The 23245-nt window shown below is 42.8% G+C and overlaps 1 protein-coding gene and 1 long non-coding RNA gene across 9 annotated transcripts in view; one reads left to right on the top strand and one right to left on the bottom strand.

Moving 5' to 3' along the window:
- Positions 1 to 15957: 15957 nt before the first annotated feature.
- LOC144580643 (uncharacterized) lies at positions 15958 to 21196 on the bottom strand. Its single transcript, XR_013530568.1, has 5 exons — positions 21080 to 21196; positions 19747 to 19789; positions 17083 to 17260; positions 16568 to 16637; positions 15958 to 16025 (listed from the first exon to the last, which is right to left on the bottom strand). It is a non-coding gene; the product is annotated as an uncharacterized LOC144580643 (long non-coding RNA).
- Positions 21197 to 21271: 75 nt separating this feature from the next.
- MRPL39 (mitochondrial ribosomal protein L39) overlaps positions 21272 to 23245 on the top strand; it is a 201294-nt gene continuing 199320 nt past the window's right edge. For 7 of the 8 annotated variants that reach the window (XM_078358533.1, XM_035282816.3, XM_035282818.3 and 4 more), the window contains exons 1-2: positions 21641 to 21738; positions 22444 to 22650. In XM_078358533.1, the coding sequence (XP_078214659.1) occupies positions 21666 to 21738; positions 22444 to 22650 (280 nt within the window). In that variant the 5' untranslated portion in view covers positions 21641 to 21665. Of the gene's footprint in view, positions 21473 to 21640; positions 21739 to 22443; positions 22651 to 23245 lie in introns of those variants that run through there. The other variant, XM_054249143.2, reaches the window with a different exon arrangement.

The raw sequence follows: 23245 nt of genomic DNA, 5'->3' as shown, positions 1-23245 counted from the left end.
GCTAGAAGGCAGACTACCCACTGTTTGGCTGCCGAGGCTCCGCCCTGCTGTTGTGTGATTCGCCCTGTTCCTGCAGGCTCTGCTGTGGTCTCCGCCATGCCCTGTGGCGGAGTCTCTTCGTTGTAGCGTGTTGCCTCAGCAACGGCAGGCTGCGTCAGCAGTGGGCGTGTATCTCAGTAGGGACGGGTTGCCTCGGCAACGGCTGGCTGAGTCAGCAGTGGGCGTGTATCTCAGTTGGGGCGGGTTGCCTCGGTAGTGGTTGACGCCCCTCCCCCACAGAGCGTCTCGGACCGTCTGCTCGGGATAGTTTGAAATCGCGGTTTTGTTCGTCCCACTGGGTATCCCAAACGATCTTTCCCTGCAATCCCCTGGGCTGGGCTACTGTCCAAGTCTTGTTCAGTCTCAAGTCCAGCCCTCTCAAGTCTCAGGTTGCCGGTTCAACAAGGCACCCGGACAAGCGCGCCCTGTGGGGATTGCTGGGTAGGGCCGGCCGCTGCTGTCCCGGCTGCCGGCTTCACCAGGCAGACCTACTGCCTGGCGTCCCGTGTCTTTTTATACTTGGGAGTTTCCCCGTTCTGTGGGCAACAAAGATCAGTCTGTAAATGCAGCTTTGACTCACCGTTTGCGGATTCAACGCGAGCTCCAATCCTGGGTTGTTCTCACAGCGCCATCTTGAGTCACTCCGCCCTTGTACATTTGTTTTAGTTCTTTGTAGATTCTGGATATTAGCCCTTTGTCAGATGGGTAGCTTGCAAAAATTTTTTCCCATTTTTTTGGTTGCTGGTTCACTCTAATGATTGTATGTTTTTGCAGTGGTTGGTACTGGTTGCTCCTTTCCATGTTTAGTGCTTCTTTCAGGAGCTCTTGTAAGGCAGGCCTGCTGGTGACAAAATCTCTCAGCAATTGCTTGCCCATAAAGGATTTTATTTCTTCTTCACTTATGAAACTTAGTTTGGCTGGATATGAAATTCTGGGTTGAAAGTTCTTTTCTTTAAGGATGTTGAATATTGGCCCCCACTCTCTTCTGGCTTGTAGGGTTTCTGCAGAGAGATCTGCTGTGAGTCTGATGGGCTTCCCTTTGTGGGTAACCCGACCTTTCTCTCTGTCTGCCCTTAGCATTTTTTCCTTCATTTCAACCCTGGTGAATCTGATGATTATATGCCTTGGGGTTGCTCTTCTTGAGGAATATTTTTGTGGTGTTCTCTGTCTTTCCTGGATTTGAATGTTGGCCTGCCTTGCTAGGTTGGGAAAGTTCTCCTGATTAATATCCTGCAGAGTGTTTTCCAGCTTGGATTCCTTCTCCTTGTCACATTCAGGTACCTGGATCAAGTGTAGCTTAGGCCTTTTCACATAACCCCATATTTCTTGGAGGCTTTGTCCATTTCTTTTCACTCTTTCTTCTCTAATAGTGCCTTTTCATTTTATTTCGTTAAGTTGATCTTCAATCTCTGATATCCTTTCTTCTGCTTGATTGATTCAGCTATTGAAACTTGTGTATGCTTTGTGAAATTCTTGGGCTGTGTTTTCAGCTTTATCAAGTCATTTATGTTTTTCTCTAAGCTGATTATTCTAGTTATCACTTCCTCTAACCTTTTCTCAGGTTCTTAGTTTCTTTGCATTGGGTTAGAACATGTTCCTTTAGCTCAGAGAAGTTTGTTATTACCCACCTTCTAAAGCCTGCTTCTGTCAATTCGTCAGACTCATTCTCCATCCAGTTCTGTTCCCTTGCTGGTGAGGAGTTGTGATCCCTTGGAGGAGGAGAGACTTTCTGGTTTTTGGCATTTCCTCCTTTTTGCACTGGTTTATTCCAATCTTCGTGGGTTTTTAATCTACTTTTGGTCTTTGAAGTAGTGACTTTCAAATGGGGTCTCTGAGTGGACATCTTTTCTGTTGATGTTGAAGCTATTTCTTTCTGTTTTTTTAGTTTTCCTTCTAACAGTCAGGCCCCTCTGCTCCAAGACTGCTGGAGGTCCACTCCAGAACCTGCTTGCCTGGGAATCACCTGGGGTGGGGGGCTGCAGAAAAGCAAGGATTGCTGTCTGTTCCTTCCTCTGGTAGCTTTACCCCAGAAGGGGACCCATTGGATGTCAGCCAGAGCTCTCCTGTGTGAGGTGTCCCTTTGGATATATGGGGGTCAGGGAGCCTCTTGAGGAGGCAGTCTCTCCCTTATCAGAGCTCAAGTGCTGTGCTGGGAGCCCCCTTCCTGGCTGCTGGGCAGTGATGTTTAAGTCTGCTGCAGCAGAACTCACAACCGCCCCTTTGCCCAGGTGCTCTGTCCCAGGAAAGTGGGAGTTTTATTTATAAGTCCCTAATGGGCTGCTGTCTTTTTTCAGGCATGCCCTGTCCACCAAAGAGGGAGTCTAGTCACAGTCTGTCTGCAGAGGCGCTGCTGAGGTGCCGCGAACTCCGCCCAGCTGCTGCGTAAACTTCCTTGGATTTTGTTTACACAGGTAAGGATAGAACTGCCTCAGTACTGGCCAACTGCCTCAGTAATAGTGGATGCCCTTCCCCACACTGAGCTCAACCATCCAGGGTTGAGCTCCAACTGCTGTGCTGGCTGTGAAATTCCTAAGCCTGTGGGTTTCAGTTTGTTGGTCTTTGTGGGGGTGGGACCTGCCGAGCCAGATCATTTGGCTCCCTGCCGTCAGCCCCCTTTTTTGCAGGGGAATGGGCCGCTCTGTCTCACGGGTGTTCCAGGCACCAGCTAAAACGGCCGCTCAGATTTGTGCTGCAAACCGCAGTACCCACTGAAACGGCTGCCCAGTTCTGTGCTGGAAAACCATGGCGCTTGTCGTCCCAGTGGGAATCTCCTGGTCTGTGGGTGAAAAGACTGTGGGAGAAGTGCAGTATCTGAACCGGAGTTCCAGAGTGGCCAGAAAAGTCTCCAATGACCTCTGTTGTGTAGGGGGACTTTCTCTGGCCCGTTGCACTTCCTGGGTGTGGCAGCGCCCCACTCTGCCTCGGTTTGCTCTCCTTCGGCTACACCCACTTTCCAACCAGTTCCATTGAGATGAACCTGGTATCTCTGTTGGAAACGCAGAGATCACTTACCTTCTGTGTGGCTCTCACTGGGGACTGCGCTCTGGAGCTATTCCTATTTGGCCATCTTGGTGGTAAATCCCCAGCAATTCTTTTGTTTAAAAAAAATTTTTTTTTTTTTTTTGAGACGGAGTTTTTTTTTTTTTTGTTACCCAGGCTGGAGTGCAATGGCACGATCTCGGCTCACTGCAACCCCTGCCTCCTGGGTTCAGGCAACTCTCCTGCCTCAGCCTCCTGAGTAGCTGGGATTACAGGCACGCGCCACCATGCCCAACTAATTTTTTGTATGTTTAGTAGAGACGGGGTTTCACCATATTGACCAGGATGGTCTCTATCACTTGACCTCGCGATCCACCCGCCTCGGCCTCCCAAAGTGCTGGGATTACAGGCGTGAGCCACTGTGACCCGCTAAAAAATTTTTTTGAAACGGAATCTCGCTCTGTCTTCCAGGCTGGAGTGCGGTGGCAGGATCTCAGCTCACTGAAACCTCCACTTCTCAGGTTCAAGCGATTCTCATGCCTCAGCCTCCGGAGTAGCTGGAATTACAGGTGTGCACCATCACACCTGGCAAATTTTTGTATTTTTAGTAGAGACAGGGTTTCACCATTTTGGCCAGACTAGTCTCCAATTCCTGGTGTTAAGTGATTCACCTGCCTTGGCCTCCCAAAGTGCTGGGATTACAGATGTGAGTCACTGCACCAAGTCAGATTAAGCAATTCTTCTAACAGCAAAACCATGTATTAGTGCTGGAAAAATGTCAAAATGATAGGTGACCTGGACTCAGCTACTAACAATATTGTTTTCTCTACTGCCCCCTGCCACTGAACTAAAACACACTTTCTCTCTCTGTCTCCGTTCAAAGTATAATAATAATTTTTGAGACAGAGTCTTGCTCTGTGGCCCAGGCTGTAATGGTGTGATGTCAGCTCACTGCAGCCTCTGCCTCTCAGGTTCAAGCAGTTCTCAGACCTCATACTCTTGGGTAGCTGGGATTACAAGTGTGCATCACCACGTCCACCTAATTTTTTTGCATTTTTAGTAGAGATGGAGTTTCGCCATGTTGCCCAGGCTAGTCTCAAACTCTTGACCTCAAGTGATCCACCTGCCTCAATCTCCCAAAGTTCTGGAATTACAGATGTAAGTCACTATGCCTGGACAAAAGCATACTTAATTTTATTTTAGTGGTTCAATAATGTTAGAATAGAAAGGGATATAGGGAGATAGAAGAAAGAGATGTCTTGATTGGGGATATGAATTGGAGTTCATAAGATCATCTGTCTTTTTCTTCTTTCTTCTGATTCTCCTTCTATTGCTTTTTTCTACCCTCCCTTCCCTCTTTCTGCATTCAAAAGCACCAACATATTGACTGAGATTCTTAAGAAAAAGCTATTGTTATTTAGTGGAATCTTTCCACAGCATTTTTCAGTGAGGAAGGATTTGGCTTTTGGCTCAACTTGACCACACTTTATCAGTGGTTTAAGATAAAAGAGAATTTAGCTTTCTGCTGTCAGAGCTTTTTTGAAACACCAAAAATAAAGCCTCAGCTGGTACTTGGAACAATTCTAACAGGTTCAAGTTTTCTTAACCTTTACTAGTAGGAGAAAAAGCAATAGGAAGAATAACAGAAGCTTTTTGCTGCTGGAAATCGCTGCAATTTTAAACTCAACAGTTTCAGTTAATTAAAACTCATCTTTTATGTTAAAAATTACTTTTTTTAAACACACATGATCTAGAATTAGAGGTGAAATGTCATACTATCCATAATTTATATTAAAATACTTCAGAACAATAAGCAGCAAAATGTGGCAAATTGCTAACCTATGTGCTATAGTTTGTTCAGGTTGCTATAATTAAATACCATAAACTGGGTGACTTATAAACAACAGGAATGTATTTCTCACAGTTCTAGAGGTTGAGAAGTCCAAGATCAAGGTGTTACCAGCAGATGCAGTGTCTGGTGAGGGCCATTTTCTGATTCCTAGATAATGCCTCTCACTGAGCCCTTACTCACGGAAGGGGAGAGGGTTCCCTCTGGGACCTCTTTTATAAGAACTCTAATCCCATTCATGAGGGATCTACCCTCGGGACCTAACCACCTCCCAAATGTCCCATCTCCTGGTACCAGCACATTGGAATTATGTTTCAGCATGTGAGTTTCAGGGGACCCAAACATTCAGACCATGGTACTTGGTGTGCATATCTAGAATTTGTTGTACTATTTTTTTCTTCTCTTCTGTATGGTTGAAATGTGTCACACATATTTTATACATATTTCAGAATTTCACATACATAAAAAATTGATGTTAACCTCATCTTCATAAATAAGGGCCCCAAGTATATTGAGTTCATTCTCTATCCTCTTCCCCTGCACTAACTTGCTGGCTCTTCAAAATAGTAAAATACATAAAATCTCCTTACTGTGTTCCTGTCTCCACTTACTCACTTGATCCAAGAGAAATGATCACCATTAAAATAAGTTTAATTTTATAGAAGTCTTGACTGGGAGTTGGAAGGTCAGTTTATCGGGGAGAAAAACAGAAATTTGTGTTCTTTATTGTTTTCATCTTGCTCTGTTAAACTGAGTCGAACACCCCTGCTTTTTAGAATAGAAGAGCACAAGGAAAGAAGCAGAGGAGACAGCAGGGTGAGACTCCATGGGGGCCTTTCCCTCGCTTAGGAGAAGTAAATAAAATCAACCTTTCTCACACACACAAGCAACGTACACTCAGGTCTAAGTTGGAAAAGTAATACTGATGACTTTTTTTTTTTTCTGAGACGGAGTTTTGCTCTTGTTACCCAGGCTGGAGTGCAATGGCGCCATCTCGGCTCACTGCAACCTCCGCCTCCTGGGTTCAGGCAATTCTCCTGCTTCAGCCTCCTGAGTAGCTGGGATTATATGCCACCATGCCCAGCTAAGTTTTTGTATTTTTAGTAGAGACGGGGTTTCACCATGTTGACCAGGATGGTCTCGATCTCTTGACCTCGTGATCCACCCACCTCGGCCTCCCAAAGTGCTGGGATTACAGGCTTGAGCCACCGTGCCCGGCCTGATGACTTTTAAAAAAGAAACTTGGGGCATCAACAAGTGAGGACTTGAGAGAAAGGGATGGGGGGACTTAAACATTGGTTTTAGGGTCTGTGCCTATTTTTTCTTTTTTTTCCTATTTACACTTAGTTACACTTAATGTTTCCCAAATGAGTAGGGGACTGAACTCTCAACCAGTGCCTCTCAGGCTTCGAGGTACATTGGAATCAACAGAGTGTCTTGTTAAAATGCAGATTTGGATTCAGCAGGATGAGGTGAGGCTGGGATCCTGCATTTCTAGCAATCTCCCAGGTGATGGTGATTCATGGACCACACGGAACAGCAAGGCAATTCTCAAATGTAATAAAATAGCTACCTCCTTTTCTGCTACTGAAAATAACAAGCTGCAAAGAAGAACCGCATTTGAGGAAGGTTGTGCATCCTACATCTTCTTGCTGCATAAAATCTGAATACTTATTTTGGGCCATGCATTCTCAAGCAGAGGAAATATTTTTCCCAAGGGAAAGAAAATTATGCTGTTGAGGGTTGAAAAAAAAATTTACTCTTTTAATCTATAAAACACAGACACACATACGTATGTAAACAGATACATCATTTATCAACTGCATTAACATGTCATAGAGGGAGATTAAGAAAAGTTCTGAAAACATTTCTTGGGTGGGAGAGATAATGAAAAAAGCTTGAGAACCACTGCTCTAAGCTGTTATAGAATGTCATGAATCTAGGGCAAGTAAAAATTAGCCAGCCAGCCTGTTTGTAAATTAAATAATCAGTTATCAACATTTGGAGCGTGTGTTATGTATCACCACCTAGGTTCTCAAATTCTCATTGACAGAATGATGGAAATTTTTGATTCATGTAAGAACCCACTGGGTTGATTTTCATGCAACTTTCTTGTATCTTCAGGGCCTTCTGGTGTCAAAATACTGTAGATTGCGGAGGAAAGGGATGAGAATAAAATCCACCATGGTTATCAGGGATGATTTCTACCAATAGAGAAATTCACCCAAATTGCACAAACAGCAATAGGATTATAAGTAAGTGAAAAGTTGAAAACCACAATTGCAAACACACTCCCTGCTTTTCCTCAATGTTTATAATGTGCACTGCCCTCCAAATTCGTTCCTTATCCCCTTCTGAGGGCATTAAATCTACATTTCCAGAGAAAACTATAACGGCCTCCCCCTCCCCACCGAGGCTGTTGCCAGGTAAGACAATGCTGATTCTTCTCAGGACCCACCCCCACCACCCCAAAAAGCTGCTGGTTTTGAGTGGGGCCTAGAATGAGAAAAGGCTCTGCAGTAGGTCCAGGCTTTGCCCAAGCTTCTCTGCCACATCGGCCCTATGACCCAGCAGATCCAATGGTACTTGAAGTATCACAGGCAGATAGAGATGCTCTTTGAAGCCTTTTCAGACCCTTAAAGGTGAGTCAAAGTGAAGGCCCTTAGGATTTTAATGCAAAGCTCTGTCATCCTTTGGAGATAACTAATTTTCTTTTGAGAAACAGCTTTTGGCTTGCTACTGGGCCTTAGTAAAGACTGAATGCTTAGCCATGGGTCATTGTTACTCTGCGACCTAAGCCGCCCATTATAAACTGAGTGTTATCTGACCCACAATGCAATAATGTTGGGTGTGCAGAGCAGCACTCAGTTATTAAACGGGGTTGGTACACACATGATCGGGCCTGTGCAGGCCTCAAAGGTATACATAAGTTACGTGAAGAAGTGACCCAAATGTCTATGGTCCCCACTTCTGCTACATTGCCTTCTCTTTCCCAGCCTGCACCTATGGTCTTATTGAGAGTTCTCCACAATCAGTTGACAAAACAAGAGAAGACTCAGGCCTGGTTTACAAAGGATTCTGCATAATATGCAAGCACTACCTAAAAATGGCAGCTTCCCAGCAGTTCGGGAGGCCAAGGTGAGAGGATTGCTTGAGCCCAGAACTTGGAGACTAACCTGGGCAACATAGCAAGACTCCATCTCTACAAAAATAAAAAAAATTAGCCAGGCATAATGACACACACCTTTAGTCCCAGCTACTTGGGAGGCTGAGGTGGGAGGATTCAGGTAAGATTGCTCCACTACACTCTAGCCCCAGTGGGACACAGCAAGACACTGTCCAAACAAACAAACAAACAAACAAACAAACAAACAAACAAACAAACAAAAAACAGGGGCACTATAGCACCACAGCACCACTCTGGGATATCCCTGAAGGACAATGGTGAGAAGTAATCATCCCGGTAATCCCAGTAGGATAATTTTGAGCAGTGCACTGGTTGTTCACTTTGCTTGGAAAGAGAAATGGCCAGACATGTGGTTATGAACTGATTCGTGGTCTGTGGCCAATGGTGTGGCTGAATGGGACTTGGAAGGAATATGATTAGAAAATTGGTGACAGGTAATTTGAAAAAGAGGCATGTGGGGAGACCTCTCTGAAGGGGCAAAAATCATGAAGATATGTGTGTCTCATGTGAATGCTCACCAGAGGGTGACTTCGGAAGAAGAGGATTATCATAACCAACGAGATAGAATGACCTAGTCTGTGCATATACGCTTATTTCACCAGCCACCTGTGTTATCCCCCAATAGGCTCATGAATAAAGTAGCAATGGTGGCAGGGATGGAGGTTATGCATGGGCTCAGAAACATAGATTTCCAGTTAGCAAGGCCAACCTGGCTATGGCCACCACTGGCTGCTTAATCTGCCTGCATCCGAGATCAACACTGAGTATACCATTCCCTGGGGTGCCCAGCCAGCTACCTGGTGCAGACTGATTACACTGAACTGCTTCTATCATGGAAGGAGCTGCATTTTTTTTTTCTGGAATAGACACAGACTTGACTTCTTTTCATGCAATGTTTCTGCCAAAACTATTATCCATAGATTTATAGAATGCCTTATCCACCATCACCGTGTTCCATACAGCATTGCTTCTGATTAAGAAACTTACTTCACAGCAAGAGACATGCATCAATGAGCCCAGGTATATGGACCTTGCTGTCTTATCATGTTGCCTACTATCCTAAAGTAGCTGGCTAAATAGAACAGTGCCTCTTGAAGCATCAGTGACAATAGGCAATAATACCTTTCAGGGCTGGGAAAAGGCTTCCTAGAAGGCCGTATATCCTCTGAATCAGAGTCTGATATACTGTGTTGCTTCTCCCACAGTTAAGATTCATGAGTTCAAAAATCAAGAGGTGGAAATAGAATTGGCATCTCTCACTATTATCCTTAGTGACCCACTAGCAAAATGTGTGCTTCCTGTTCTTGTAACCACGTAGCCTCCTGGCCTAAAGCTCTTAGTTCCAGAGGGAGGAACGCTTCCACCAGGAGACACAACAATTCCATTGAGTTGGAAGTTAAGATTGCCACTTGGCCACTCTGGGCTCCTCATACACTGAATTGACAGGCAAACAGGGAAACCACTATGCTGGCTGGGGTGACTGGTTCTGACTACCAAGGGAAGATTGGACTACTACTCCACAGCGAAGGTAAGAAAGAGTATCTGTGGAATAAAAGAGATCCCTCAGAGTGTCTCTTAGTATTACCATGCCTTGTGATTACAGCCAATGGAAAACTGCAACAACAGACCAGGAGCAATGACTCATGTCTGTAATCCCAGCATTTTAGGAGGCCAAGGTGGGAGGATCACTTGAGGCCAGGAGTTCAAGACCAGCCTGGGCAACATAGCTAGATCCCATCTCTACAAAAAAAAAAATTATAAAAAAAGAAAACTATAATAACCCAACCTGTGCAGGACAACTACTGGCCTAGACCCTTCAGGAATGAAGGTTTGAGTCATCCTGCAAGGTAAAGAACCAGCTGAGGTGACTCCCGAAGGCAAGAGAATATAGACGGGGTAGTAGAGGAAGGTAGTTATAAATACCAACTATGGCTATGTGACTGTTACAAAAATGAGGACCATGATGGTCATGAGTATTTCCTCCTTATTTTTTTGTGTATATACACATACATATACATATATGTGTATATGTGTACATGTACATATCAAATATAATTGTTTGCTTTCCTCTCATTCTTTTATCATGTAATATAAGAATAATGACTTTACTTTCTAGTACTTAAGTATTGTTACTTCCATATCTTAGTATTAAAGTTTTGGGATATTAAGACTAAGCACCACTTGAAGATGTCATCTCTTCTATGGAAGGAATTAGAGCATTTACAGTTGTATACGGGACAGTTGTATCATGTTAGGTGGAATTATGACTTTGTTAACGTTTTTATTTGAAGATTAAATGTGGGTTAAGGAGAAGTGTATGGATGCCAAGTTGACAAGGGGTAGGCCTGTGATAGTTAATTTTATGTGTTAATGTGACTGGGTTGCAGATACCCAGATATCTGATTAAACATTATTTCTGGGTGTGTCTGTGAGGCTGTTTCTGGAAGAGATGGATATTTGGATCAGTTGACTGAGTAAAACAGATTGCTTTCCCCAGCGTGGGTGTGCACCATCTAATCCATTGAGGGGATGGCTAGAAGAAAATTAGAGGAAGGGAGAAGTCACTCTGTCTGCCTGACGGCTAGAGCACAGACACCGGTCTTCTGCCCTCAGATGGGACTTACTTCATGAGTCCTCTGGTTGTCAGTCTTCAGGTTTAGACTGGAACTACACCACCTCCTTTGCTGGGTCTCCAACTTGCCAACTGCAGATTTTAGGACTCCTCAGACTCCATAATTGCGTGAGCCAATTTCTCATAACAAATCTCTTCATTATAGATTTATTACATCTCTATCATCTAAATCCATGTGATCTATTGGTTTGTTTCTCTGGTGAGCCATAATACAGTTGTTTTTCTAAGAATGAGGTAATAAGAGTCCCTTTAGTTCATACACACTTATTCAGAAAATTGTAACATTAAAAGAAACTCACGTAATTCCATTTAGCTATGGGTATGTGTTCAACTGCTTCCCATGCCCAGATGGCTGTGCTGCCAATTCACGGCATAGCAAAGAAGTCTAGTGCCTGTTGCTGCTTTAGGGAGGCTAGTGAAGGTGACTTCTGTCATTCCCATGTGAAGTAGAGTAAAAAGTCATCTAAGAATCTGGGCTAGAGCCAGCCTCCCGGGTATGAAGAGGCTAGTTTCAGTAGCAATAACCTGCTTTATTGAATGGACCTGACAGTGTACTAAATGCCTTCTGTGCATTGAGTACTTTAGTCATCCTCAAATGCTATGAAGCAGGTATTATCACTGCAATTTTTCATATGATTAATTGGAAGCATGAAGTGGAAATAAACTTGCCCATAGTTACAAGGCCAAGAAGTGAGGAACAGGGATTTGCATGCAGGCAGCTTAGCTCTGGAGCCTATGTAGTATTAAACATTCACGGGCAGTTCGTGATAGTCACATTCAGCTAGTTTTGGGTGGTCAGGGCCCAGCTGTATCTTCTCCCAGGTATGTCAAGGTTGATGGGAAGGGGCAAGCGTCATGACTAACAGACTAGCAATTAGGCATCCTCTCTGAAGTTCAGCCAAACAGGTCAGAAATTTTCTTAACAGCTTTATTGAGATGTAATTCACATACCATACAATTCGCCCATTTAAAGTGTAAATATAATATTGTTTAATATATTTACAGGGATGTGCAACCATCACTGCATGTAGTTTTAGAACATTTTGGTCCCTCCTAGAAGAAACCTAGTACCCATTAGCAGTCAATCCCTGTTTCCCAGCCCACTTCTCCAGTCTTAATCAGCTACATATCTACTTTCTGTCTCTGTAGCTTTCCCTATTCTGTACATTTAATGGAAGTGAAATATTACGATACATGTTTTTTTTTGTGATGGATTTCTTGCATTTAACATAATATTTTCCAGATTCATCCATGTCATAGCATATATCAGTACTTCATTTCTTTTTATTTGTGAATACTATTACGTTGTATGGATATACCATATTCTGTTTCCCATCCATCAGTTGATGGGCAGTTGGTTTATTTCCACTTTTTGTCTACTATGAATAATACTGCTGTGAATATGTATGTACTATTTTTAATATAGACATACATTTTCATTTCTCTTGGTTTTGTTTTTCTTCTTCTTTTTTTCTTTCTTTCTTTTTTTTTTTGAGATGGAGTTTTGCTCTTGTTACCCAGGCTGGAGTGCAATGGCGCAATCTCGGCTCACCGCAACCTCCACCTCCTGGGTTCAGGCAATTCTCCTGCCTCAGCCTCCTGAGTACTGGGATTACAGGCACGCATCACCGTGCCCAGCTATTTTTTTGTTGTTGTATTTTTAGTAGAGACGGGGTTTCACCATGTTGGCCAGGATGGTCTTGATCTCTTGACCTCGTGATCCACCTGCCTCGGCCTCCCAAAGTGCTGGGATTACAGGCATGAGCCACCGTGCCTGGTCTGTTTTTCTTTTTTAAGAGACAGAGTCTCACTATGTTGCCGAGGCTGGTCTCAAACTTCTGGGCTCAAGTGATACTCTCGCGTCAGCCTCCCAAAGTGCTGGAACTATATATATGAACCACTGTACCTGGACTCTCTTGGTATTTATGTAGAAATTGAATTGCTAGGTTATATGATAACTCCATGTTCAACATTTTGAAGAAATGCCAGCCTGTTTTCTAAAGAAGCTCTACTACTTAACATTCCCACAGGCAGTGTGTGAGGGTTCCAATATATCTACCTCCTCACTAATACTTGTTAATATCTGCCTCTTTTGTTATAGCCATCCTAGCAGGTATAAAGTAGTATCTCATTGTGCTTTTATGTGCATTTCCTTGAGGTTAATGATGTTGGGCATGTCACTGCTTTTCATGCTTCTTCCTAGTTTGTTGAATGTTTATGAGGTTGAGCAATTTCCCTTCTATGCCTAATTTATTGAGCATTTTTTTTAAATCATGAAAGGGTGTTGGATGTTGTAAAACATCTTTTTTGTATTCATTTAGATGATCATGTAGTTTTTATTCTTTATTCTATTACATGGCATATTACACGTTGATTACATTGATATGTTAAAATGTTTGTATATGTTGCTGGGTTAAGTTTGCTAATATTCTGTTGAGGAGTTTTGCTTCTATATTCCTAAGGGCTGTGGGTCTGTAGTTTTACTTTGTTCCGTTCCCTTGTGATTCCTTTGGTTTTGGCATCAGGGTAATTCTAGTTCTGGCCTCATAAAGTGAGTTAGAAAGTGTTCCCCCTTCTTCTACCTTTTGAAAGAGTTTGTAAGGAACTGGTATTAATTCTCCTTTGAATGTTTTGCAGATCTTTTCAGTAAAGCCATCTGGACCTGGTCTTTTTCTGGTGGAAAATTTTAAAATGACTAATTTGAGTACTTTATTTCGTGTAGGCCTATTCAGACTTTCTATTTCTTCCACTCCACTTTTGGTAGTTGTATCTTTCTAGGAATTTGGCCATTTCCTCCAAGTTTTCTAAGTTGTTAGCATACAGTTGTTCATCATTTTCCTTATAATCCATTTTATTTCTGTAAGATTGGTAGTGATGCGACCACTTTCATTACTGATTTTTAATAATTTATATATTCTCTTTTCTTTGTCAGTAGCTGAAGAGTTGCCAATTTTGTTTAACATCTCAAAAAATCAACTTTTTGTTTGGATTTTCTGTATTGTTTCTCTAGTATCTATTTCATTGGTTTTTGCTTGAATCTATATAATTTGCTTTTTTCTACTAGCTTTGGGTTTAGTTTTCTCTTCTTATTTTAGCTCCTTCAAGTGTAATGTTAAAGTCTTTTAAAAGGTAGGCATTTATAGCTATAAATAAAAGAAGAAGCCAGGACTATTTTTGCCTGAAGAAGATTTAGTAACGAGGACTATTTTTGCCCGAAGAAGATTTAATAGTCTGATAGAAATCTCCTGGTAAGACTGAATTACATATTATTTTATCTGGATGCTTTGCTTTCCTCATTCTATAGCAGAGAAGCATTCAAAATGCACAAATGAAATACATAAACTCCAGCAGAACATTTGTTTTAGAAGTGATGATTATTCAGAGTTCATATAATTTTTAATTTTGAAGGATGAATTATTTGATGACGATTGTGAAACATTTTCAAACCTGTCATGTGTAGCAATTCTGCAGTCTGAGAAATTGCTACTGGCATTTGCAAGCATGGCAGAAATTTAATAAACTGTCGCCAAACCATTTGCTTGTTTGAATGCCAAGATTTCCCTCCCCACGTCACATGCAGTGTCCTGTTGCCAACAGTTATCAAAATACTCCCACAGTTGTCACAGAGAGAATTGTTCAGGGAGTTACTTTTTCTTGATTCTTCTTGTCCTTGTATTTCATTGCCTTACCACTTCTACTTACGAATTAGTTTGAGCAACTCAAATAACATCAGTATGGAACAGTTAGATATTAAATAATGGGTTACAAAATAATATCTGAGATACAGCTATAGATGTATAGATAGTACAACAAGATGAAGAAGGAAGACTTTTATGCTTTACTCCCTAAATATTCTTAATGTTTCAATTTTGACAGGGAGACTACGGTGTTTGTGCAATGTAAAACAACAATAAAAAATGTAAAAACAATTAGGAGACAGGGAATCAAGAGGAAAGTACTAAGAAAGGTCCAGCTAGATCAACTCATTCTAATTATAGTTATGCATTTGTGTTGGAAAAGGTAATAAAAGGATTTAGAGATAAAATCCAGCCCTTTGGATGAGAGATTGACAAGCAGTTGAAATTATGGGCTCTGGGTTTGTATCCTCCGTGATGACCCCAGTAGATAAGTGCCAGGCCGGGTTTGATCAAGCCTTGAATATGAAACAGAAAAGGCAGAAGATTAGAGGGTGTGACTCTTGAGTTCAGTCACAAATGCAAAGATGCATGAAAGTGTCGCCTTTTGCCACCAGGATAATATTCACAACTGTTATCTAAAAGAAACATATTTCTGCTATGTCTTGTGTGGTAATGGCTTTGATGGACACTTCGGCAGTCTCTATCAAAATGCCATATGCATGTAAACTTGACCAAGCAGTTCCATTGCTAGGAACATTTTCTGAAGAAATACTTACACCAGTGCGCAGATATTACATAGACAGATGCTCACTGCAGCAAAATATTTTAAATATCTTAAGTGTACAGCAAAGAGAGAGAGGGCGAGAGAGCGAGAGAGAGGGCGAGAGAGCAAAAGAGAGTATGGATAAGTAAATTATAATTCAGCTTGATTTAGGTTATAGGGCTACAAAGGAAAGAGCTGGGATTGAATCTGGCTTTTTCCCTCTCATGATACTACATTTCAGGAGTTAGTCAGTGGCTGTAGGTGGCTTTGGGGTGATCAGGACCCATCTGTGTCTTCTTCCCAGGACAGGTCAAGATTGGATGGTGGGGAGGGGAAGGAAGGCAGGCAAGTGTCAAAGCTAAGGGATGAGTAGTAAGGCGGGCCAGGTTGAGAATTTAAAACAACAATGAAGGAACAGAAAAAAAAAATTACACATAATTAAGGGGAAGAGGTTCTGAAGGAAAGTATCTTGTTTCAGCAAAGGAGCGTTACCTTAATCAACTCAAACTCTACTCCCAAGGAACGATAAGCCCCCTCCTAAAAGACTCAAAATGAGCTTGCTATTAGTCTAATAGGTTTTCTTGCTCTAAAATAGGATGAAGGACCGAGGAAAAAGTTTACTTTTGCGAACTTTTTTTTTGTAAAATTTGTTCCTTTTCATCAAAGAAAATCCATATTAACATGTGTTTGAGGGATTAGTACATCTTTGAATTTTTAAGAATGGGAGCTGAATTCTCGCAGTGTCCACAAAGCTATGAAATGAAAGATTTGGTGTGGCTGCTGCAGGTGCTTAATTCAGAGCATTTTAAGGGACACATGCCAGTTTCGGGAGTCCTGGAATTTTCTGCATTCTCCGGTGTTTCCAATGAACCCAGATGCTGTATTAGCATTTTGTATGACCTTGAGCCAAATATTAGCCTTTCTGTGATTCATCTTCTCTACCTATTAAAAAAAAAGGAGTGGAATTATGATCTGTACTATTCCTTAGAGTTGTGATATTAATAATTTTCAACACTGACCACATCATCAACATTTTAAATAAATATTACTTGGTACTTATTAATGAGGTTTGAAAATGTAAAAATTATTTTCTTAACACAATTCATATATATACACATATATGTACATACATTATAGTTTTCTGTGAATGAAAGAAAAAGATTTTGTACAAGAAGGTCTCTCTGTGACCTGTCATCTTGGTTCTCCCCTTACTATTAGGAACTATCTGATAAGAAAGAAGATTTGATAACTGGACTGTGTATTTATCTTTGTATTCATCTGCCTTCAATTTTTCCAGAACCTCCTCACCACTACCCTGAACACACATGTATACACACACACACACACACACACACACACACACACACTCCATTGCCCCCTTAGCTCACAAAGGAGTTGATAAGAAATGATGTTGAAATAAAGATACCACTTAGCCTTGTGACATCACGCACCAAGAGAAAACAAAAGACATGGGTTGTACCTGCCTGTTCATCTCTTGCTATCTCACAGCAAGTTGTCTGTCCTCAGGTGGAAGCAGAGGGTGTTGAGCCCTGATACAATTGATACAAATGTGTTTTTATTATGCAGCCATGTAAAATGCCTGACAAATGATCCTGCAATTATTTGATTCCTGAAATACAGCTTCGTTTATATGCTTCATAGACCTTCAATTACAGGCAGTTTAACTGCCCCAGGACCCCCGCTGCTGAGCTCTGAAATATCAACATGCTTGCTTTGAGGCAAACATGCTTCCTGCTTCCCAGGGGCTGCTCTCAGCCAAAGACTGAGCATAGTGGGGACACTCAGGCATGCCCACTTTGGCTTTGGGGATTCACGTGATGATCTTGCTGAGACTTAATTAGACTGTACTGGTGGTCAAGAATTCGTTCATTCAGTTTTCCTTCCTTCTCTTCTTCACATGGGGTCAGCCTTACCCGGCCACCTCCCCGCTTTCCCTCACAAGCATTTCTTCTAACAAATTCCTTGCATACTTACCTTTGTCTTGGTATCTGTTCTTCAGAGTACCAGCACTAACATAAACTGATTAAAAGTACGGCTTTTCCAGGCACAGAACCATATGATTGATATCTTGCATGTTGGGTCAGTAGGAGGAGCATAAGGATATATGATAGGGTAGCTTCTAGGAGCATCGAGAACTCTCAACAGTGGTATCCTGTGTGGGTTTTGGTAAGAACTTGTGAATCAAGAAAAGAACTGAGTGAAACTTTGCTTTAAGCATCTTTAAATTAAAAGACAGAATTTCCCAACAAGTAAATGTATAATGATTTGAAAATGTAAAATCAAGTATTTGGATTTAAAAAGCATATGAGTTTGAGAACAAAGAAAGTATAGGGTTTAGAGAAAGCCAGATCTGAGTTTGAGCCCCAGATCATCCTTGTCATCTTGGGAAAATTACTGTGTTATTGGATTTTTTTTCTTTTGAAACAGGGTCTCACTCTGTCATCCAGGCTGGAGTGCAGTGGTGCAATCATGGCTCACTGCAGCCTTGACTTCCTGGGCTCAGGTGATTCTCCCACCTCAACCTCCTGAGTACAACCACACCCACCTGTTTTTTTTTTTTTTTGTACAGACAGGGTTTTGCCATGTTATCCAGACTGGTCTCCATCTCCTGAGCTCAAGATATACACTCACTTTCGCCGCTCCGCAGTGCTGGGATTATAGGAGTGAGCCATGAAACCTGGTCTTGTTATTGAATCTTGATTCCAGTGATTTGCTTTCCTCCTTGGATGTGAAGTATATAACCTTATCTACTGGCTCCCTGCAGGAGGCATAAACCTCCTACCTGATTGACATTGGTCTTGGCCATGGGACTTGCTGGGGTCCAGGGACTATGTGGCTGAGACATAGGTGAGTCTGAACGAAGCTCTTAAGAGCCAGTGCAGAAGGTGGTTACTGCTTTCTTTTCCCTCTGCCACAAGAAGCACAAGACCAGGGAGAGGCTGCTTGTACAGCCTGGATTCTGGAATAACATTGCAGAGCCACAACTGGCTGGTAGCTGCCATTACTGACAGCCAACATAAGCAAAATAAACTTTCAGGGTTGAAAACCACTGAGATTATTCTCCAAAGTTTTAATGTTGAAAATTTCAGAATAAAGTTCAAGGAGTAGTTCAACTGACACCCTCACTTAGATTCTCTAATTTTGCCACGTTTGCTAAATTTGTCTTGTTCTCTCCCTCAATCTAGAGCTCCCTATTTTTGCTGAAACATTTGAGAGTTAGTTATAGGCATAGTGATATTTGGTTCCTAGATATTTTAATATATATATATCCTTAAACAAGGTTTATTTCGTATATGACCATGACACTATTGAAATGTTCAAGAAATATAACATTGATATAATATTTAGTGTACAGTTCATATTCAAGTTTCTCTGTTACAATGTCATTCTTTGTAATTTTTTTTCCTGATCCAAAATCCAAGTGAGGATCATGCACTGCTAATAACTGTGTATCTCTTTAGTCTCCTTTTTTTTTTTTTTTTTGAGATGGAGTTTCGCTCTTGTTACCCAGGCTAGAGTGCAATGGCGCGATCTCGGCTCACCGCAACCTCCGCCTCCTGGGTTCAGGCAATTCTCCTGCCTCAGCCCCCTGAGTAGCTGGGATTACAGGCATGCACCACCATGACCAGCTAATTTTTTGTATTTTTTAGTAGAGACGGTGTTTCACCATGTTGACCAGGATGGTCTCGATTTCTTGACCTCGTGATCCACCCGCCTCGGCCTCCCAAAGTGCTGGGATTACATCTCTTTGGTCTCCTTTAATGTAGAATAGTTTCTTGACTTTTTTGGGTTCATCTTCCATAAAACTTACATTTTTGAAGAGCTTAGGTCAGTTATTTTGTAGAATATATCACTTTTTGGATATACTTGATTTCCTCATAATTCTTTAGATGCAGGTTAAATATGTTAGGAATACCACATAGATTGTATTGTTTATATCACAATGAAGAAGCACAGATAATGTCAGATTGTCTCATTTTGGGTGATGATCAGTTTAACCACTTGAATATGATATCCATCGGATTTCTCCATTGAAAAGTTTCATTTATCCATTTGTATTTTGTCAGGAATTTGTGAGGTGATACTTAGAGACTATGTGAACATAATGATCCTCAACAAACTTTCTCTTGGTTTTAGCATCTATTGATGATCCCTTCCTGTACCAATGATTGATTACATTGGTAGACGCAGAGGTGATTTTCCTCATTCTATTATTCCTACTTCTTTTATTATCTGGTATTCTTTTGCACAGAAAACTCCCTCCACTCTGTCCATACTCATTTATTCTTGAGTATCATTACGGATTCACAAATTTTAGTAGACATGTTATAGTAGTTCAGCATTATTCTTTTATGCAAACTCTCCCAAATTTGGACAACAGGAGACCCTTCGAGTTTGGTCCTGTGTCCTTTTAAACATGTTTCTGTTTGTCTGTATTTTATAGTTAGTTATAGGCTTTCTGGCACAGTAATGATCCAGGCTTATCTTAGATATTTGCTGTTACAGACTTGATTCTTTCTCTTTGGCAGAGACATTGACAGAGTGAGACTAAGATTTGGGAAGCCAGTTGACAAGAAGGCAAGAGAGGGGATTCAGAGTAAGAAAATATTCGGTGGGAATTCTTAGCCAAAGATTTACCTTGGGTATGTCTCTCAAGCTCTTCAAACCTGCATTTCTTTTCCTGGAAAATAAAGATTATTATGCCAATTGCTCAGGAAGGTTGTAAAAATTAATAAACACAGCCCTATGATCGGCACATAGTATTTTTTGGCCATTATCACTAGCGACAACCTTTCAACTAGGTTAATTTCTGGTAAACTCCAACTACCCGCCTCCGATGCATTTATGATCAACTTGCTTAAGTTTACATTCAGAGGCTTTGCTTAAATGTGGCTCCAGGGTTGGGCATGGTGGCTCACGCCTGTAATCCCAGCACTTTGGGAGGCCGAGGCAGGCGGATCACTAGACCAGCCTGACCAATATGGAGAAACCCTGTCTCTACTAAAAATACAAAAATTAGCTGGGCGTGTTGATGGGAACCTGTAGTCCCAGCTACTCGGGAGGCCGAGGCAGGAGACTCGCTTGAATCCGGGAGACAGAGGTTGCAGTGAGCCAGCATGGCACCACTGCAGTCCAGCCTGGGCGACAGAGCAAGAGTGCGTCTCAGAAAAAAAAGAAAAAAGAAAAAAGAAAAAAAAAAGTTGCTCTAAGATGTTCTAAGGACACTAGAGTGTTTCTAGATGGGGTTAAACGGGTACAGGCTTTAAAAGGCCGACGAAACAGGCAGCTTTCATGGGAATCCTATCAAATTCGAGGAAGCAAAAGATACACGCCCCCCCCCCAAACACTATACGTATATATGTACATTTCGTGGTTTGAATTAGGATGTTAAATGAAATGTAGCCTGGTAAAATGTAGACTGGGTGTAAATCCAAGCTCTGTCACTTACATTTCCCATTTTAAAAAGTGAAGATACACTTTCCTGGCGCAGTGGTTGTGAGTGTAAAATTTGGGCCAAGGAGACCGTTAGTCTATCGTGGCGCAGGGTCATATTTGTACCTTAGGCGGCACTTCCATCTGGTGGCATAGCATCCCAATTGCAAGGCAAAGGACAGAGTGAGGGAAAGGCTGAATTCGTAAACCTACACCCTTAAGTAAAGCCACAGAATTGAACTGTGAATGAAAATATTTCCATCCTGTACCTACAGAATGCTTACTTCAAATAACAATCACGTCCTGGTACGACAGAGGAATTAGACAATTTGCTGAGGTTTGCCTCCAAGGGCACTCATTCATTCATTCATTCATTCATTCAAGAAACATCTGTTGAGTGCTGACTGTGCGCTGTGCTGTGTTCTGGACGCTTGGGATACATCAGTGGACTAGAGACACAAATTCTGCCCTGGGATGCCTTTTCCTATACATCCTGTACTATGTAAACTAAACTAGATAATTTGTAAAGAGCTCTTACGGATTACAACGTCCCCTCCAAAGTCAACGGGACATGTTTCCAGGCCTCTATTACCATGGCTAAGTGGAGAACCAGGGCGCAGACCCACTCCAGCCGAAATAAGAACCTACCAGGCACAACTGAAAGTTAAGCCACGCGCTAGAAGTTGTCATCGCTGACAAAACAGAAGACGCCTTTCCGCATCCCCTCCCCGCCTCAGAAATCCTTGTATTCTTTTAGGGAAGCAAGCGCTTCACCCGAGTGGCCGGGATCGAACCCATGGAGGGCAGGGGGCGACGGCGCCTGTGGGACTCTGTTTCCCTGCGGAGACCAAGCGGTGGGTGGCAGGCAGGCCGGCCGCCCTGGGGGCCCTGAAGCTCTGGGTCGCTCACCACGCCCACCTATCGCGCACAGGTAAGCGTCCGGGCTCGGAGTTTCGGGGTCTCAGCCACTGAATCCCCAGCGAGGCCTGATGCCCCCCGGTGGCGGCGCGCAGTCTGAGCGCTGGGTCCGGAACAGAACTGTCCTGCGGAACTCCTAGCGCACGCTCGGTTTCCGGGGGAGGAGGGCGGCGAAGGACCTGCGCGCGACGGTTCTCACTACTGCTATGGAGGCGTTGGCTATGGGGGTCCGGGCACTGGGGCTCTTGCGGGTCGCACCCGGTGGCGGGGTCATCCGGAGTGAGTTTCAGAGGCCGTGGGGACGGGTAGCGAGGCCTAGAAAGTTGTGTCTGTCCAGATTGGGCCTGAGACGGGTCCTGGGAGGTCTCGCTGGGCAGGGGAAAGAGGCCCTTGCACAGCCTGGGAGGACAAATGTATGGGAGCGAGGGGCTAGAGGAGTGCAGGAGCAAGGGCAGGGGTCGGGGCCGGGCCGCGGGAGGAGCTGGGGCCGCCTCTGGGAAGCAGCGCACGTTCCGTGCACGTCTGCCCATGTCTTCCCAAGGAATACTCGTACTTGCCTCGGCAGGTTCCCTGATTTTGGCCTTTGGAAAATAAACTCAGCTTTTCTCATTCTGGATATTGATAGTTTTGGTGTGGGACCTTTAGTCTCCTGAAGTTTTCTTGTCTTCCTTCAAGACCCTTTCAAACCGACCACTTTGCTCACCTTCCCAATGACTCTAGTCCAGTTTTGACTCTGTTTCCTGGTTATTTTTTGCCCCTTACTGTAAAGCACTGATTGGAAACACGACAGAGGAAACTGGTGGGAAATAGCGATCCGATGTGAAAGAGCCAAATTTAAAAGTAGAGGCACTGATCTAGGCCAGCTCTGTTTCTTCTGCTGGTGCTTGCTACTATTACAAATCGGTTTAAGTTTACCTCTTAGCACAGTTTTGGCAGTATATTAATCATTTCTTCAGTCTTCATATTTATTGCAACTTTCCACAGGATTTATAGTAACATCGCCAGCTTCTCAGCTGTCACCGACAGAATTGACAGAAATGCGGAATGATCTCTTTAATAAAGAGAAAGCCAGGCAGTTATCTTTAACTCCCCGAACTGAGAAGATAGAAGTTAAACATGTTGGGAAAACTGACCCTGGTACTATCTTCATGATGAATAAAAACATTTCAACTCCCTACAATTGTGCCATGCGTAAGTAACAGAATCAGGTTACAGTTTGGACCCTTTTACTTGAGCTGTGTAGAAGTACTGGTGCAGGAGACAGGATGTTGAATTACTCCCTGGACTTCCCAGAGGTTCTTTATCTGGCACCTTACTGTCTGTTCACTATCCCTTTAGCTCTGGAGGGTACTACGAGTATTCCAAGATTGGTACTGTAGTGTACAGATTGTCCTGCTTGTGGCTTGTTTGCATCTGGTTTTGTTTAGGGTACTAGATTATTTTCTGGCAAAAGGTGGCCAGACCTGAGTGCATTGTTACTAGTGTACTTTCTCCTTTAATTTAATTTAATTTTAGAGATGGGGTTCTGTCTCTGTTGCCCAAGCTGGAGTGTAGTGGTACTATTATAGTTCACTGAAACTCCTAGCCTCAGCTTACCAAGTAGCTGGGACTGTAGGCGCCCACCACCACACCTGGCTAATTTATTTTTATTTTTTGAGAGACAGGGTGGCTATGGTGCCCAGGCTGGTCTTGAACTTCTGACCTCAAGCCATCCTCCTGCTTCAGCCTTGCAAGTAGCTGAGATTTGCTTGCTCCTTTTAGCTAGGCTGTGATGTGGTAGGAGCAG

The sequence above is a fragment of the Callithrix jacchus genome, chromosome 21 (assembly GCF_049354715.1).
Source record: "Callithrix jacchus isolate 240 chromosome 21, calJac240_pri, whole genome shotgun sequence".
Classification (NCBI taxonomy): Eukaryota; Metazoa; Chordata; class Mammalia; order Primates; family Cebidae; genus Callithrix; species Callithrix jacchus.
This window is presented reverse-complemented; position numbering and strand designations above follow the sequence as displayed.